General features: G+C 37.2%; 1 protein-coding gene across 3 annotated transcripts in view; it reads right to left on the bottom strand.

Moving 5' to 3' along the window:
• Positions 1-15,716, bottom strand: part of CLIP4 (CAP-Gly domain containing linker protein family member 4) — a 102,423-nt gene continuing 86,707 nt past the window's right edge. For all 3 annotated transcript variants that reach the window (XM_049904961.1, XM_049904963.1, XM_049904962.1), the window contains 2 exons: positions 8,507-8,579; positions 1-3,174 (listed from right to left, as the gene is read on the bottom strand). In XM_049904961.1, coding sequence (XP_049760918.1) covers positions 2,859-3,174; positions 8,507-8,579 — 389 coding nt within the window. In that variant the 3' untranslated portion in view covers positions 1-2,858. The remainder of the gene's footprint in view (positions 3,175-8,506; positions 8,580-15,716) is intronic.

The following is a 15,716-nucleotide window of genomic DNA, read 5'->3' as shown; positions in this document are numbered from 1 at the left end:
GGCAAATCCAAGCCATTTCTAAGAGAAAATACAAGTGTTAAGTACGAAGCATATGCAGCCTGAGCTGCCAAGAAAAGGACAGGTGCAGACAGGGTAAATGACAAGATACAATTCCAAAGCCACAACAGCTTCCCTTTTTATTAATGCTCAAGAAGTAAACTTTGAATGACATTTAATAAGCTAGGCACAAATGCAAACATCTCATTTGTATGTATATTAGATGTAAACATATACTTTATATGGATTTAATAATCTTAATCTAGTACAAGGAAAACAATTGGTTCTTTGGCCTTGAAAATAAATTCAGTGTTGCATTACTGTTTCTAACCTGGGCTGTTTAGTATCTGACAGGAAGAATGTGGCCATCCAAGGCCAGTGCAGTCAACGGACTTCATGCTAGGGTACAAACACAGTTTTTAAGCAATAAACTGTATAATAAAATAAGTTTACTTTTGAATTATAGTACATTTTCTTCAGTCAATAAAAAATATACTTGGATTACAAAGCAGCCTTATTTTGCAAATGCATTTCAGGAAAATAGCTCTAGCAATCTTTGAAATACCACACTTTAAAAAAGGCAACAAAGCAACAGGATTTAGATTAAAAATAGTATATTGCAAAATAGTTCAACATATTATTTCTAAGCACAAAGAGAGCTCCATTCTGAATGATACTTTTAATTTTATAAAGGAAACTGTTCCACTATTTCTGTGGTAACATAAAGTCTAAATATCTACAATGAAAGGTAAGCCTTTACACATATAGGACACAGAGTTCAGTACATACCACAACATAAGCACTTCCATCATTACATCACTCTACTACAAAGCTTAGATTTGTTAACGCGCACAGGATGGAAGATACAACCTGATACAGTTCGGTAGCTTTATAACAGGCTGAACTCTGCAACAACTGGAAATATAAAAACAGCAACAATAGCAAATACAAAACCAGTTTTATGAAAAATAAAACTAAAGTCGAGAAATCATAAACACTTAATGAATTACTACACTCTTCTCAATACATCTTACTTTGCTCTCTTAAATACGTTTTTTAAAAATGTTGTTCATATCCTAGGAGGAAATGATGACAAATTCTCCATAAAGGTGAAAGTGCATTGTGTTTTAAAAGTGCTTCTCGTGTGTGTGTTATGTGTATTTTACAGATAAGTCCAATAAGAAACTTAATTACATGCAAAAAAATTCTAATTATGACTTGAATTCATAAATGTTAATCATGGGTTTTTGTAGGCATCCAGATGAGTCAGTCAGGCAGCACAAAAGAAAAATCTGAGATTACACACACTGTATAAAGGAAAGAGCACTGAGCCATGAGGCAAGAGACCAAACTCTATGCTCAGCTCTGTCAAGCAGCGAGCTATAGCTAAGCGGCCCTGGTTATAGAACAACCGCTTTAGACTTGCATTTCCTTAGTTGGCAATGGGCAAGAGGCTGAGCTGGAGGGCCTCTAGGGCCCCCTTCAACCCTGAAATCCTAACATACCTTTAAATGAGGCATCCCTGAAAAGGCAAATAATTTACAGAAAAATATGAAAAATCTCTAGCTTTTTGTACTTATTAATAATAAAGCACAGAAAGGGATTAAAAACTCCAAAAATGCTTAGCAGGAAAAGGTCATGTGAATACCATGTATTAACCAAAGCTAGTGAAAACCTTCACAATTATGGGCACTATGTTTTTTTTTTATGAAAAATGCAATGTCATGGGCAAAAATGAAACAGTAAGCAAAGTAATACATCAGTTGGTAATCTAATGGCACATTTTTTTCTTAACTACCAGAATTTTCATGGGTATAAAGCCTTAAAATTTTCTTATCTTTAAATTATTTTAAGAGAATCATGGTAATGTAATATTTCTATTTTGAGTATCAGGGCCGGAAGTCATACTTCCGGGTTTTTTAAGAATTCTCTCTGAAATGTTACACACCCACTCCTCACTTATCCACAAGGCTAGGTTCCAACAATCAGGTCATTTTGCGAAAATCACATTAAGTGAGAGACCAGACTGCACCCGTCTTCAGCAGGTGTCCCCCCAACCCCACCCCTGGTCACTCACTGCCCTCGGGTGCCCCCAGCAGGCCCTCCCCCACGACTGGGAGCCTGCAGGGGCTGGGTGTCAGTGATGGTGGTTGGCGGTGGTTGCCTGCAGCCCCCAGGGCAGCAGGAGCCCACCATCGCCTGGCCGCACTCCAGGCCTCAGCGGGGACCATCACGCCTGGCCTCTTCACCTTCCTGTTCCACCCGCCCCAGAGACAGCCCTTGGCAGCAGGCAGCTCCCAGGCCTGCAGGCAGTTGAGGCCTGACCACCTGGGCCCAGTGCTGGCTGCAGAGGTGGCAGAGAAACTTCTCTGGAAGAGACTTCTGAGCCCCCTGCCCGACTCCTGTGGCCTGGCTGCCCCTGCCTCCTACCCACCCGCTCCATGCTAGCCACGGGCCTGGCCTGGCTCCTCCCGCACCCGGGTACTACTCTCCCTCCCTCTCACAAACTCTCCCCAACCTCCTCTTGCCTTGGCTCCTCATTAATATACAGAGTAGTGGGATAACTGATTTTTTTTTTACTATTGTCATAAATGGAAAATGTTGGATAACGAGATAGTCGATAAGTGAGGAATAGGTGTAATGGTTTTCGTGAAGATAACCATATTTTCAACATTTAAATAATGGCTGGATAAATAGTCCATAAACCATGGACTCTATTTTATACCCTATATTTTACTTATAGATTTATACACATATACTAGCTCTATCCCGTTTGTGTGTGTGTATACCACTTATGCATATACATACACTATATAGTATGCTAGTATGCTAGAGCTCGTTTAATTGTTTACAAGTTTAACTCAACAATTCTCATCCACAAGCTTTGACCCATTAATTCCCCGGTAGGTTACTCTGCTTGGTCTAACTAAGACTCCGTGGTTTGGCTTACACGTAAAGTAGCGTTTGTCACCGACTGCTCCATCATTCTTTCCCTTGGCACTTCGAAGCTCAAGTCCAAGCCAGACACCCGAAGCAAAGCCTGTGGGGCCCACGTACCTAACAGTACCCATCTCATTAGAACTGGTGAGGAGGACCTGAGCGCCCTCTCGCAGCTTCACGCTCCCTTCAATAGAAGCAGTAGTGCTGCTCCAACTACGACGCAAAGCAGTTTTTGATCTGTTCAGAGGGGAAAAAGAGAAATTCTTAGGTGTGAAAGCCACATAATACAGTTTTTCATATTCATTTCCACTGCCAGATTCAGAATTCACTGTTTAATTCACAAAAGAGAACACTTTATGATCATAACTTAATTTTTTTTTGACTTAACATTTAAAAAGTTTTTCTCTTGTGACTGTTTTAATACACTGCCGTAGTCTGGATTTAAGATATCACTTGCAATTCTGAGTAAACATATGCTTTCATTAAATAACACCTAGAAAAATACCATACCCATTTAACTGTTATCAATAAGATCAAATAAAGCAAAATCACCCCTTAGTTCATTTTTAAAGTATTTCTTTATATGAAAACAAATTTTAAAAACTATTAATCCACAACTTTGGAAAATAAATTTGTATACCCAAACCCAGTGCCGTCGAGTCAATTCCGACTCATAGCGACCCTACAGGACAGAGTAGAACTGCCCCATAGAGTTTCTAAGGAGCGTAAGCCCTAAAGTATAAGTGGGTTCATATATATATGGTCCCAGTTACACTTTAGGGCTTACTACCCTCCCTGCCATTAACATTAAAAAAGGTCTTAGCTGCCTTGAGTGAGGAGCCCTGGTGGTGCAACAGTTAAGCTCTCGGCTGCTAACCAAAAGGTTGGTGGTTCCAACCCACCCAGAGGCTCCATGGGAGAAAGACCTGGCAATCTGCTGCCATAAAGATTACAGCCTAGGAAACTCTATGGGGTACTTCTACTCTGTCACCTGGGGTCACTATGAGTCAAAATCGACTCCACGACACCTAACAACAAGAGTTGCCTTGAGCAGGATTCTTTCGTTTTCTCTACAATGAAACGTTACTTATGATGTCCTATAGATGCCTCCTAGCCCCAGCCAATCACCTGACTTTATACCAAAACTACTTGGGACCTCAAAAAAACTCATACAAGGCCTCAAAGCCAGTACTGCCCCAAAGCTTCCTCCACTGTCAAGGGGAAGTAGCTGACCCTGATACCCACAATAGAAACATTACCTGGGATCTGGTTCCCCTATGGCCTGAGACCTTCCAAAACAGTTATCCAGAAAACACCACCAATGCTACCTGGAGCCTTCCATCCTCCATCTCATCCCACCTTGCCCACCCCTCCTCCAAAAGAAATCCCTCTCCCCACCCCCATAGTAGATAAAATTAAGAATCTGTTAACAAAATGGCATAGGACCTTGTTTTGAACAGACCCTAATACATTTTATTTCACTTTCTATATATTTTGAACACTGTCACACACAGTGTCTCATTTGCTCCTAAGCCACTCAAGAAAAAGGGAAGAGCAGGTACCAGTCACTCCAGTTTTATGGATAAGAAAATTGAGGCTCAGAGACTTGTCCAAAGCCACATTTGCCATTAAGAGAATTCTAGTTAGAAAACACAGTGAAAAATTATTTACCACGCCAAAGGCACAAATACAATAAAAATGTTAACAAGGAAATACGCAATACTTGCAGGAAAAATTATGAAGAACATAAAAATTACTGAAGAACATAAAAAAGAAAAATGAAAGAACCTTATTCCTGGATATAAACATACATAAGTCAATTCTTCCCAAATTCACCCTCAAAGGGATATTTTTTGCAACCTGACAAAATCATTCTAAATTTCACATGTAATAACAATAACTATCACTTGCTGTATGCACCAAACAATTTACACACATTTCATTCAACCTCACTCAAACCAGCAAAGTAGGCATTACTATCTCCTTCTAACAGAATAGGAACCTGAGACTCAGTGAAATTAAGCTATTTGCATAAGACAGAGAGGTGGTAAACAGCAGAGATATCAGTAGTTAAGAAAGTGTCAAAAAATTATAATAAGGGAAGTTTTGCATTGCCGTTATGCCAAAGTTACAAAAATTAAAACAATGTGGCTCTGATACAAGAATATACTTTTAAATGACCATGAAATCTTACGAAAATATACGCAATTGTTTAATGTGTGATAAAAAACAGAACTTCAAATCAGTGGGAAAGGAATGAATATTCATTTAAGGATGGTATGAAAATTAGTTAATTGCTTAGGGGAAAAATTAAGCTTTTTATCACTCACTATATATTAAATTAAATTCCAAATTGATTAAAGCGTTAAACACATGAATGGAAAAAAGAAAGAACTATAAGAAAATAAGTCTGGGTCTTCACACACGTATACATACACACACACACATATAGATACAGAGAGAGGAGGAGTGAGAGCGTACACACGCAAGAGCTCAAATGAGGTTCATATTTTAAAAGTCTGGCATCTGCTATCAATTAAGTTATGATTCTGGTTTTTTCCACTCATTATTATGCCATATAATAGCATACTCTTTAAGAACATTGCAAAAAGTCACACTGACGAAAAATATGAAAGAATATGGGAATGTTCTCATAACATATGAAGGAGGAAAAGGCATTCAAAGGGGTATAGAGAGTAGAATTCATTTAACTTTAAACTTTCAGACACATGCATTAGAAAAAGCTGGAAAAGTACACCCAAAATGCTGAGAGTGATACTCTCATCTGGGTGATAAGACAGATGATTTTTACCTTCAGTGAACTTTTCTGCATTTTTCATATTTTATAAAATTGCCTTTCATAAGCAATAATGTTTTTAAAGACATAAACAAATACTAAATAAATTCAATATCTAAACCAAAAAGTAATGGTTTGGGTGAATACTTAGTGTTTTAATAAGAATGATTTAATTTAAGTTAATGTTAAAGCTCAAAAAGCCCACAGAATTGAGAAACTTGGAATTACAGTACATTTGAGAGCTATATTTACTCACTGGAAAACATTACTGACCACTTATGAAATGGCAGACACAGAACTAGGTTCTAGGAATCTATGAAGAATAATCAGCTCTGTACCCTGCCCCCCAGCAGAAGGTCAATCAGTCACAACAGTGTTTCTCTCACCCCTAAGGTCAAGGACAGATTTCCTACTTCCTGTCAGCACCTAAAAGTCTTTTTTTGTTCCTTAGAACAGTGATCACCAAACATTTTGATCACATGCTCTATTAGTAAAAAAAACAAAAATTTTTAAAAATCACATATCCTCAATAAAAGTATATTTATTTTTTGTTTAAAACAGGTACAGGTGCTGATCTGTATGAGTCTGAATAAAGCTTAGTTTCTTTTTATTTTTATAGAAAATAAGTAGAAGCACTGACTTTTTTCTGACGCCAACAGATCATCTTGTGCATAACCGTGCCTGCTGTGCAATCCCAGTGGTTCAGAATTCTTTCTCCGTCCCTTGCTGCCCTGCTTGTCTCTTCTTAGTAATTTTTTCCATACTGCCTAAGAACTACTGAATACCACCAATAAATTGGAGCACGAAGTTTCTGCCCTTAAAGTCTTTCAGCTATCAAGCAAAGAGACTAATCTCCAAATTGGTGAAGGCCTTGAGGAAGACAAAAAGGAAAACAAAAATCCTACCCAACCCTCCTAAACAGTACATGAACAGTCGCTTAGGACAAGTTAGCAATCTTAAATGAAATTTCAGACCTCTGAGATGCCTCCTAATAACTTCATGCTTAACTGCTGTATAAACTGCCTGCCTATTGTTCAGCTGCTCAGCAATGTATAGTGCTTGGGCTTCCAGGGCCCCACTCTTTTTTCATAAAATTTTATTGGGTTTTTGGTGAAAATTTACACAACAAGTTCTGTTCCCATTTGACAATTTCCACACAAATTGTTCAGTGGCATTAGCTACATTTATCACAATGTGTCAACATTCTCTTTGTGTTCTGTTTGTTCCAGTTCCAGTACTCTAGCTTCCCTGCCCCCTTATGTTTTCATCTTTGCTTCTGAGTAACTGTTGACCTTTGGGTCTGATACTGATGGTTTTTACGTATGGCACTGATCTTATGGGTAATATCCTTTATTCTGTGTGCCACTCTACTACTTCTCTAAAAGGTGATCTGAGGAGATGGGCTCAGTTACAGGTTTAAAGAGTGTCTCAGGGCCATAGTCTCAGGGAGTCCTCTGTTACCTACTGTTCCAATTTGCCTGCTTTTCATTTTTTAAGTAAGAATTTGAGTTCTGCTCCATATTTTTCTTCCATTCTATCTGGGACCAACTGTTGTGACCCTGACCAGAACGGTCACTGGTGGTAGCTGGGCACCATCTAGTTCTTCTGGTCTCAGGGTAGATGAGGTTGTGGCTCATGTAGACTTGTTTCTTCTCTGCACTTTTTGTTACCTTCTTACTGTTTTCCTTAAGGTGAGTAGAGACCCATAGTTGTGTCTTAGATGGCCACTCACAAGCTGTTAAGACCCCAGACACGACTCCCTTCTTTAGGATGCAGATCACGGTTTTTGTGAACTATGTTATACCACCTGAGTTGTCCCATGAGACTATGGTCCTCAGGCTTTAAACCCAGAAAACCAGTGTTGAAATGTGTTTGGTTATCCATATTTGTGTCTTTAATGAATATATGTGCCGGCACCAACATGTTTGTATTTACACGTATTTTTTTTTTTTATCCTGTGCCTACCCATATACCAATTTGCCTATACCCATGAATATGTGTTCAAACACTCGTTTTTACTTTGGTTATGCTGTGCATACTACATCCACTTTCGGTGCAGGGCCCCACTCTGAAGCACGGATGTGTCCACCCCTACTCAGTTGGCCTCTTCTCCCCAAAGCATTACTCATAGATTAATTAGAAGGATTATACAAATAACTCCCTGACCCATCAGTCCAGAAGAGTCTTGTATTCCTCTAAAAGTAAAAAGCTTTCAAAAAGTTTCAGAAAACCAAGGGGTTTCAGTAAAGCAAGTCTAGGGGAAAAAAAAGAAATGAAAAAGGGAAAGGGGAATTCTCCCGACAAAAAAAAAAAAAAGGTCTTGAGCAAGTATACTATGGAAGAGACCATGGAAACATTTATTTTTAATAATACTAAGTTTAAGTTATGCATGTAGATAGGCTCTACATTTCTTTTATGTATTGCTGACAATGTTAAATCAAGTCTCTGACTAATAATTTAAATGAAGAGTTTAAAAATAATCCATCCTATTCAATAACACAAAACATAAACACCTAAACTTTTATTACTAGTATTAACCTCTTTAAAGAGAAAACATATGAAGTTTACTATTTTTAGTCACTTGTGATGTTTTTAATTGAGCTTGCCAAGGAGGAAAGTGCTCTTGTCAATACACTCAATCCCACCTTTTCTACTACATGTTAAAAATCTACCAAGCAACGTAAAAGATACAAATTCCTCTTTCCTTCCTTCACAGAATCCCCAGTCCCGTGCATCTTTAAAGGTGTTTTTCTAAATCTTCTTAATACTCACTTGGCAAAAGTATTTCTTCTGTTAATCTCTTTTTGGGAAGAAGCAGAAGTTGTACTGAAACTTCTCCTAAAACCTAAATATGAAAGTGAATGTTAGAAGAAAAATAAATTACAAATAATTTGCAGTCTTTATTAAATGTTATCTTTTGTCATTTTTTCTGGAAATGTTCTATTATGTCAAATGTTTCTTCAAAAACAGAAAGTAAAGAATGTAAGTATATATGCAGAATATAATTGCAATTTAGATTTCTTGATAAATTTTTATCTAAAATCTAAAGGGCTCTTTACCTTTCTCATCAATCTATGCACATAAATGAGTAAGTTAAGATCACAGCATTACCTTTGGAGGCTGTATTACAAGATTTCTTGAAAATCAAATAAAACTGAACCACACATTGATAAAGCTGTCTCTTTTTACCACTGAATATTAATCCTGAAAAACCATATAAGAAACTTTTTTTAAAAAACAATATCAATGTTTTAAAACATTAAACAAACTTCAGAAATTATGACTGTTGTCATCTCTAAATAACAGAATTTAAAAAAAAGACTTCACAAAAGGTAAATTTTTAAAAAGGAATGGGATTTCCATTTCTGGCAGTTATGGCAGACCAGATGAATCTCTTATTGAAGCAACTACAATTTAAAAAATATATAATTAAAAAAACAAAACAAAACACTGCTGAGCTCACACAAAGGGTACAATTGCGAAGAGGCCAAAAACCAGAACGAGAAGCCATGAGAGGTAACCAAGCACCAAAGCAATCTACCTTCCTATACCACAGGAGAGAGGGAGGGAAACAGCCTGGGGCCTGCCAATGTGGAGATTCTAACAAAAGACTACTGTTAAAGTTAAGATCCCAAGCACTCACTCTCAGTGCAAGGTAAATAGAAACAAAACGAAATGTCACTCAAATGAAGACAGCAAGGAAAGTAGCTTATGTCAACCCTGGTGCTCATTAAAACGAAAATTCATGTTATCTATGTAATGTAAAAAACAAAATTTAAAAAAATGCAGAAAATATAAATTGAAGTAGTCCCAGGTTGGCGGTGGCCCCAGGCAAATTGAAAAAATAAATATAATCTTCTCTGGCGGTATCAATCTAGGCCGCAGAGAATCCCCATATATAAAATTCTGAGGAAAATACACATTTCACAGTAAAAAACTATACAAAGTTCACAAAGAAAGAAGGCACCATAAATTAGACTCAGCAGTAACAGATGGCAGAATTAGACTCATAAAGATTTCAGATATTAAAATATTAAATATAAAATAAAACATGATAATTTTAAAATGTTTAAAATATGGGGAAAGAACAAGACACTAAGTAATTAAAGAATAAGTAACAAAGCAATTTTTCAAGAAAGAAATGAAAATATTATTAAAAATGATATTTTTAATAAAATATGTGACTGGATTAAGTAGCAGGATAGGCACAGCTGATGAGAGAATCAGGAAACTAAATGAGAGATCTAAAGATAGCCAGAATGCAATCCAGAGAGACAAAGTTGTGAAAAATATGGAAGTAACATGAGAAACAAAGTCTAAAATACTAGTAATCATTGTTTCATAAGGAAATAATAAATAAAATGAAGAAGAGAGAATACTTGAAGTGTAACAAGTAAGAATTTTACAGAATTAATCAAAGGTACTGATCTCCAGACCCAGGAAGACCTATGAATGCCAAACAAGATAAATAAAAAGGAAGCTATACCAAGATACAGCATAGTAAAACTGTAAAACAAAGGAAACAGAGATCTTAAAAACTGTCAAACAGGAAAGATAAATCATCTACAACAGAATGGATTAGTTAGGCTGATAGCTGACTTCGCATCAAAGATGATAGAAAAAGGAGGGGAGGTGGACTATGACCACAATGAAGTCAAGAAGGAAAAAGAGTAGAAAAAAACTGAACAAATTAGAAACAAATATGATAGCATAAATAAATCCAAATATATCAGTAATTACAATAAATGCAAATGGATGACACTCAAGTAAAAAGACAAAGATTATCAGACCATATTGAAAACAAAAACAAAATCCAACTATATTCTATTTAGAAAACATAAGGACACAGAAAGTTTAGAAATCAGTGAATAGAAAAGATATATTAGGCAAATACTCAACCAAAAGAAAGCTGGTGTAAGGTAAAATGAATTATTATATGAAAAGAAAGTCTCTAAACAATGATTAAAGGTTCAACTCGGAGGAAGGTATAGTAATTCTAAACTTACATGCATTAAAAAATGTAGCTTTGAGGTGGGGCCAAGGTGGCGGAATAGCCAGATGCTTCCAGCAATCCCTCTTGCAACAAAGACCCGAAAAAACAAGTGAAGTGATTATATTTATGACAAGCTAGGAGCCCTGAACATCAAAGCAATGTAAGAAAATGGACTGAGTGGCAAAGGAAGGGAGAGGTGGTTCAGGAGCCGAAATATACTTGAGTATATTTTACTGCGCCCCTCCCCCTATGCCCCCAAGCCAGCTTCAGTGCTGATTTCCCTGGGCCTGAGATAGGTGCTGCTGAGTGCTCTGAGCCATTCTCCCAGCCTTGGAGAAGGAATAAATTCACAATTGGAGAAAAGATAATCTGCCAGCTCCAATAACCTGGGAAGCCCAGGACAGAAGTGGCTCCTGTCCAGGCATAAATGGTCTGTAGACTTGGAGTACCTTTCCTCCCTGCATGGACCCATGTGTGCCTATTTCAGGAGAATGGGTCCTTGTTGGCAGACTGCAACTGTCTCAGCTGTATGAAGGAGAGGGGGGTGTTTGATATTTGACACCGCTTTACCTATTAAAAAAGGTCCTCACCTACCCATATGGGGGCCTAAGGACTAGTGGCTCCACTCAGGTCACCCAGCTGCCCGTAACAGGGGTTCAAGGATAAATGGTACCTCCCAGTCCTTACAACCAAAAGCACTGGGTGGCCATGGTCCATCTGCAGAACCCACCCACGTGTATGCTCTAGGGAACAGGGACACACTTTCTTCAAAGACACTGGGGGGACGGTTGTCAGCCCCCTGCCTTGTTCAGAGCATGACCCCCTGCTGCAACCAGATACTGGTACCTATATCAAACACCCCTGTCCCTCTAAGACCGTAGGACAGAGCCTGTACCACACAATTGATGACCAGCTACCTGGAGACCTGAGCTAAATCCATACAAGAAAAGTGAATGGCCTCCTAGGTTGATATGCCTGATAACAGCTCTAGCCATCTGGTGACAGGATATCAGAGCTTCAAAGCTGAAAATAAACTAGCTCACTCAAGCAAACCATTTGGGCATAACAAAAAAAAGCACGAAGCTAGGATACAGTAAGCAAACATAAAATGAACTAATACAATGACTTATAGATGGCTCAGAGACAATAGTCAATACCAAATCACATAAAGAAGCAGACCATGATCACTTCAACAAGCTCTCAAAACAATTAATCAAGGGATCTTCTGGATGAAGGCACCTTCCTGGAATTACTGGATGAAGAATTCAAAAAATTCATATACAGAACTCTTCAAGACATCAGGAAAGAGATTAGGAAGGCAATCAGGCAAAAAGCAGAACAAGCCAAGGAACACACAGATAAAGCAGTTGAAGAAATTAAGGCAGCTATTCAAGAACATAATGAAAAACTTAATAGACAAAAAACAGCAACTCAGTAGATTAAAAATAAAATTACAGTCAGACACTTAGTAGAAAGTCAGAGGAGCAGAACTGAGAAAGTGAAAGGCAGGATTGGTGAGACGGAAGATAATGCACTTAGCACCAATATATTTGAAGAAAAATTGGATAAAAGAATTTTAAAAAATGAAGAAATCTTAAGAATCATGTAGGACTCTATCAAGAGAAATAACCTACGAGTGATCAGAGTACCAGAACACGGAGGAATAACAGAAAATACAGAGAGAATTGTTGAAGACTTGTTGGCAGAAAACTTCCCTGATATCATAAAAGATGAGAAGGTATCTATCCAAGACGCTCACCGAACTCCACAGAAGGTACATCTTAAGAGAAAGTCACCAAGACATATTATAATCAAACTTGCCAAAACCAAAGATAAAGAATTTTAAGAGCAGCTAGGGATAAACGAAAAGTCACCTACCAAGGAAAGTCAAGACGAATAAGCTCGGACTACTCGGGAGAAACCACGCAGGCAAGAAGGCAATGGGATGACTTACATAAAACATTGGAAGAAAAAAATTGCCAGCCAAGGATCATATATCCAACAAAACTGTCTCTCAAATATGAAGGTGAAATTAGGACATTTCCAGATAAACAGAAGTTTAGGGAACTCATAAAAACCAAACCTAAACTATAAGAAATACTAAAGGGAGTTCTTTGGTTAGAAAATCAATAATATCAGGTATCAGCCCAAGACTAGAACACTGGAAAGAGCAATCAGATGCCTACCCAGACAGAGAAATCACAAAAATAAATCAAGATTTTTAAAAAACCCTCAAAACAGGGAAATACTGATATTATTAGGTAAAAGAAGACAACATTAAAACAATAAAGAGAGACTAAGAAATGTAGTCATACATTTTTCATATGGAGAGAAAGACAAGGCGATATAAAGAAATAAAAGTTAGGTTTAAACTTTGAAAAACAGGGGTAAATATTAAGGTAACCACAAAGGAGACTAACAATCCTACTCATCAAAATAAAGTACGAGAAAAAAATAGAGACTCAGTAGAAACAAAATCAACAACGATGAATATGACAAAAAGACAATATACGAAGATAAACTACTCAGCACAAAAAATTAAGTGGGAAAAAGAAACTGTCAACAACACACAAAAAAAGACATCAAAATGACAGCATTAAACTCATACCTATCCTTAAACACCCTGAATGCAAATGGACTAAATGCACCAGTAAACAGACGGACAGTGGCAGAATGGATTAAAAAACACGATCCATCTATATGCTGCCTACGAGAAGACACACCTTAGACTTAGAGACACAAACCAACTAAAACTCAAAGGATGGAAAAAAATATATCAAGCAAACAACAATCAAAAAAGAGCAGGAGTGGCAATATTAATTTCTGACAAAATAGACTTTAAAGTTAAATCCAACACAAAGGATAAGGAAGGACACTATATAATGATTAAAGGGGCAATATACCAGGAGGATATAACCATATTAAATATTTATGTACACAATGACAGGGCTGCAAGATACATAAAACAAACTCTAACAGCATTGAAAAGTGAGATAGACAGCTCCACAATTATACTAGGAGACTTCACCATACCACTTTCAGTGAAGGACAGAACATCCAGAAAGAAGCTCAGTAAAGACACCAAAGGTCTAAATGCCACAATCAACCAACTTGACCTCATACACATCTAAAGAACACTCCACCCAACAGCGGCCAAGTATACCTTCTTTTCTAGTACACATGGAACATTCTCCAAATTAGACCACATATTCGGTCATAAAGCAAGCCTTAGCAGAATCCAAAACATTGAAATATTACAGAGCATCTTCTCTGGCCACAAGGCCATAAAAGTGGAAATCAGTAACAGAAAAAGCAGGGAAAAGAAATCACACACTTGGAAACTGAACACTAACCTGCTCAAAAATGACTGGGTTATAGAAGACATTAAGGATGGATAAAGAAATTCATAGAATCCAATGAGAATGAAAATGCTTCCTATCAAAACCTTTGGGACACAGCAAAAGCAGTGCTCAGAGGTTGGTTTATATCAGTAAATGCACACATACAAAAAGAAGAAAGGGCCAAAATCAAAGAATTATCCCTACAACTTAAACAAACAGAGAGCAACAAAAGAAGCCCTCAGGCACTGAAAGAAAGCAAATAATTAAAATTAGACCAGAATTAAATGAAATAGAAAACAGAAAAACAATTGAAAGAATTAACAAGACCAAAAGCTGGTTTTTTGAAAAAATTAACAAAATTGATAAACCATTGGCCAAAGTGACAAAAGAAAAACAGGAGAAGAAACAAATAACCTGAATGAGAAATGACATGGGCGATATTACAACAGACCCAACTGAAATGAAAAGAATCATATCGGATTGCTACCAAAAATTGTACTCTAACAAATTTGAAAACCTAGAAGAAATGGATGAATTCCTAGAAACACACTACCTAAACTAACACAAACGGAGGTGGAACAACTAAATAAACCCATAACAAAAGAAGAGATTGAAAAGGTAATCAAAAAACTCCCAAAAAAAAAAAGCCCTGGATTGGACGGCTTCAATGCATAGAAAAGGAGGGAATACCTCCAAACTCATTCTATGAAGCCAGCATATCTCTGATACCAAAACCAGCTAAAGACACCACAAAAAAAGAAAACTACAGACCTATATCCCTCATGAGCTTAGATGCAAAAATCCTCAACAAAATTCTAGCCAATAGAATTCAACAATGTATCAAAAAAATAATTCACCATGACCAAGTGGGATTCATACCAGGTATGCAGGGATTGCTCAACATTAGAAAAACAATTAATGTAATCCATCATATAAATAAAACAAAAGACAAGAATCACATGATCTTATCAATTGATGCAGAAAAGGCACTTGACAAAGTTCAACATCCATTCATGATAAAAACTCACAGCAAAACAGGGATAGAAGAAAAATTCCTCAACATAATAAAGGGCATTTATACAAAGCCAACAGCCAACATCATCCTAAATGGAGAGAGTCTGAAAGCATTCCCCTTGAGATCGGGAACCAGACAAGGATGCCCTTTATCACCACTCTTATTCAACGTTGTGCTGGAGGTCCTAGCCAGAGCAATTAGGCTAGATAAAAAAAATAAAGCACATCCAGATTGGCAAGGAAGAAGTAGAAGTATTTCTTTTTGCAGATGACATGATCTTATACACGGAAAACCCTAAAAAATCCTCAAGAAAATTACGGAAACTAATAGTTCAGCAGAGTGTCAGGATACAAGATAAACATACAAAAATCAGTTGGATTCCTCTACACCCACAAAGAGAACACTGAAGGGGAAATCACCAAATCAATACCATTTACAGTAGCTCCCGAGAAGATAAAATACTTAGGAACAAAACTTACCAGAGACATAAAAGGCCTATACAAAGAAAACTACAAGACACTACTGCAAGAAACCAAAAGAGACCTACATAAGTAGAAAAACATATCTTGCTCATGGATAGGAAGACTTAACATTGTAAAAATGTCTATTCTACCAAAAGCCATCTATAGATAC

Source organism: Elephas maximus, chromosome 12 (assembly GCF_024166365.1).
Source record: "Elephas maximus indicus isolate mEleMax1 chromosome 12, mEleMax1 primary haplotype, whole genome shotgun sequence".
Classification (NCBI taxonomy): Eukaryota; Metazoa; Chordata; class Mammalia; order Proboscidea; family Elephantidae; genus Elephas; species Elephas maximus.
This window is presented reverse-complemented; position numbering and strand designations above follow the sequence as displayed.